Source organism: Penaeus vannamei, chromosome 16 (genome assembly GCF_042767895.1).
Source record: "Penaeus vannamei isolate JL-2024 chromosome 16, ASM4276789v1, whole genome shotgun sequence".
Classification (NCBI taxonomy): Eukaryota; Metazoa; Arthropoda; class Malacostraca; order Decapoda; family Penaeidae; genus Penaeus; species Penaeus vannamei.
In genome coordinates, this window is record NC_091564.1 from 12,730,347 (window position 1) to 12,732,438 (window position 2,092).

Sequence of the window (2,092 nt, forward strand, 5' to 3'; positions counted from 1 at the left end):
TAGACAGGTGTCAGTCCGATAGACTAGTGATGGCGTGGTGTGCGCTCTAACTCACTTAGAGGCTTGGTGATGACGGGGCCTCCGCTGGGCGTGTGTGTGTGAGCGGCGCGAGGTGTGAGCAGCATTGTTGTGGTGCTGGTGTGGTGGAGGCGGCTGACACTCGCTGACGGCGGGGCGGACTCGGGCGCTGCGGCGGCGGCGTGTGATGGTGTTGGTGCCGTGTGCGTTCGGGGAGATTCCTAAGACTCGTTCGGGTGCGCGCGAGTGTCGGGTGTGGCTGCAGGGGAAGGCGATGCGGCTGTCGACTGCGGCGGCGGCGGAGCGGCGGTGAGAGCCAGTGAGCGGCGGCGCCACCCGCGGAGGGCGGCAAGGTGGGCTGGCCCCGCATGAGCCCCGAGATGAGTGGCGATGCGGCGTGTGGGGTCTGGCATTGCTCGCCGGAGGCTGCGGCGGCCGTCCAGCGCTCGGACGCGGCCCCGGAGGAGGGCGCGGCGGGCCCCGGCAGCCCCAGCGATGCCCCCGCGCCGAGGACGGACGCGGGCGAGGACAGTGACAGTGACATCAGCGTGGGACGCCCCTCGCCCAAGCCCTGCGAGGCGCGCTCTCCGGCGGCGAGCTCCGGACCTTCCGTCAGCCACAGCGAGGCTCTTACCTCCCCGCCCACGCCTCGCACGCCCACGCCCACGTTAGGCTCAGGTTCGGGCAGCAGTAAATTTCCAGAGGATGGCATGGCCTCTAACGACAGCGCCATGTCGCCTCCTCCAGCGCCGCCCACGCCATCGAGGGAGGGCGGCGAGGATGAGTACTTCAAACCGCTGAAGAAACTGCGAATGGTGCAGCTGCAACAGCAGGAGGAGGCGGCAGCGCTGGCGGCGGCGCGGACCAGCGCGGGCGTGAAGTCTTTCTCTATCACGGAGATCTTGAGCCACAAGCCCGTGGTGGCGAGGGCGCCCGACCCGCCCTCCGGCCGCATCGTCCGCCCATGGGACACGGACGACGACGAGGACATGTCGCGGCCGCAGAGTGTCGACGACATGAGCGTGTCGTCAGCGTCGTCGTCAGGAGGGTCGCCCCGACCGGCGTCCAGCGACCCGGGTTCGGGCGGCGGGTCCAGCCAGGGGAGCCAGGGGGGGCGGCCCAGGGGCAAGGACGGCAACCCGCTGGACGCCCTCTTCCAGATGACCAGCAAGACCTTCGAGGGACTCAAGCCGGGCCAGCAGGCGGGTGAGTAGACGGCGCCCTGGGTGTCGGGGCCGGGGAGGCCGCGAGGCACGACGGGGATCTTCAGGTGGAATCGGCGGCACGAGGGCGACTGAGCTGCAAATCTCGGCTGCGCTTCAGTCCGCACGAGAACATTCTCGGCGAAAATCAATGTAAAGAATTGAATCAGATAACACATTATATTGTGTGTGTGCGCGTGTGTGTTTGAGTGTCTATGTCATGTATGTATGTATATATATATCCGACAAATTTACTAAACCACATCAAATTACGAAAGTCAAAACACCAACCCTAAAACCCAAGACCAAAGGCAGCCAGTCACGCCCCCGAGGTCTCTCCACCGGGCCCAAAGTGGTGCCAAGACCTAATTAAAACAACATGGTGGGACAATCAAACAGAAAATTTATGCAGGGCAATTTACCGGTCCAGAACACAAGGGTATGGTTTTGTTCATTATGATTGTTCCTGTCTGTCGTTATGACTAAAATCTTTCTACCTGAAGATTTTTAAAATTGTTATCATTACTGAAGTTGTTGATACTTTTGTAATTCTTTTGGTAATGAGAACATTGATGATTGATTGGTAAAAAAATTCAGGATGATAATGACACTGATAATAATATTAGAACAAAGATGATGATGATGATTATTGTTATTATTATTATTATCATTATTGTTATTGTTATTATTATGATTATTATTATTATCATCTTTATTATTATTGTTATTATTATTATTATTATTATTATTATTATTATTATTATTATTATTATTATTATTATTATTATTATTATTAGTGTTGTTGTTGTTATTGTTATTATTATTATTTTTATCATTATTATTATTGTTATTATTATTATTGTTATGATGAT

The 2,092-nt window shown here is 54.9% G+C and overlaps 1 protein-coding gene across 1 annotated transcript; it reads left to right on the plus strand.

The window, feature by feature from the left end:
- Window positions 1–244: 244 nt before the first annotated feature.
- On the plus strand, window positions 245–1,312 carry LOC138864498 (atherin-like). The gene has a single exon (XM_070131654.1). It carries the CDS (start codon window positions 387–389, stop codon window positions 1,230–1,232), a length of 846 nt encoding a protein of 281 aa, XP_069987755.1. The 5' UTR covers window positions 245–386; the 3' UTR covers window positions 1,233–1,312.
- The last annotated feature ends 780 nt before the right edge of the window (window positions 1,313–2,092 follow it).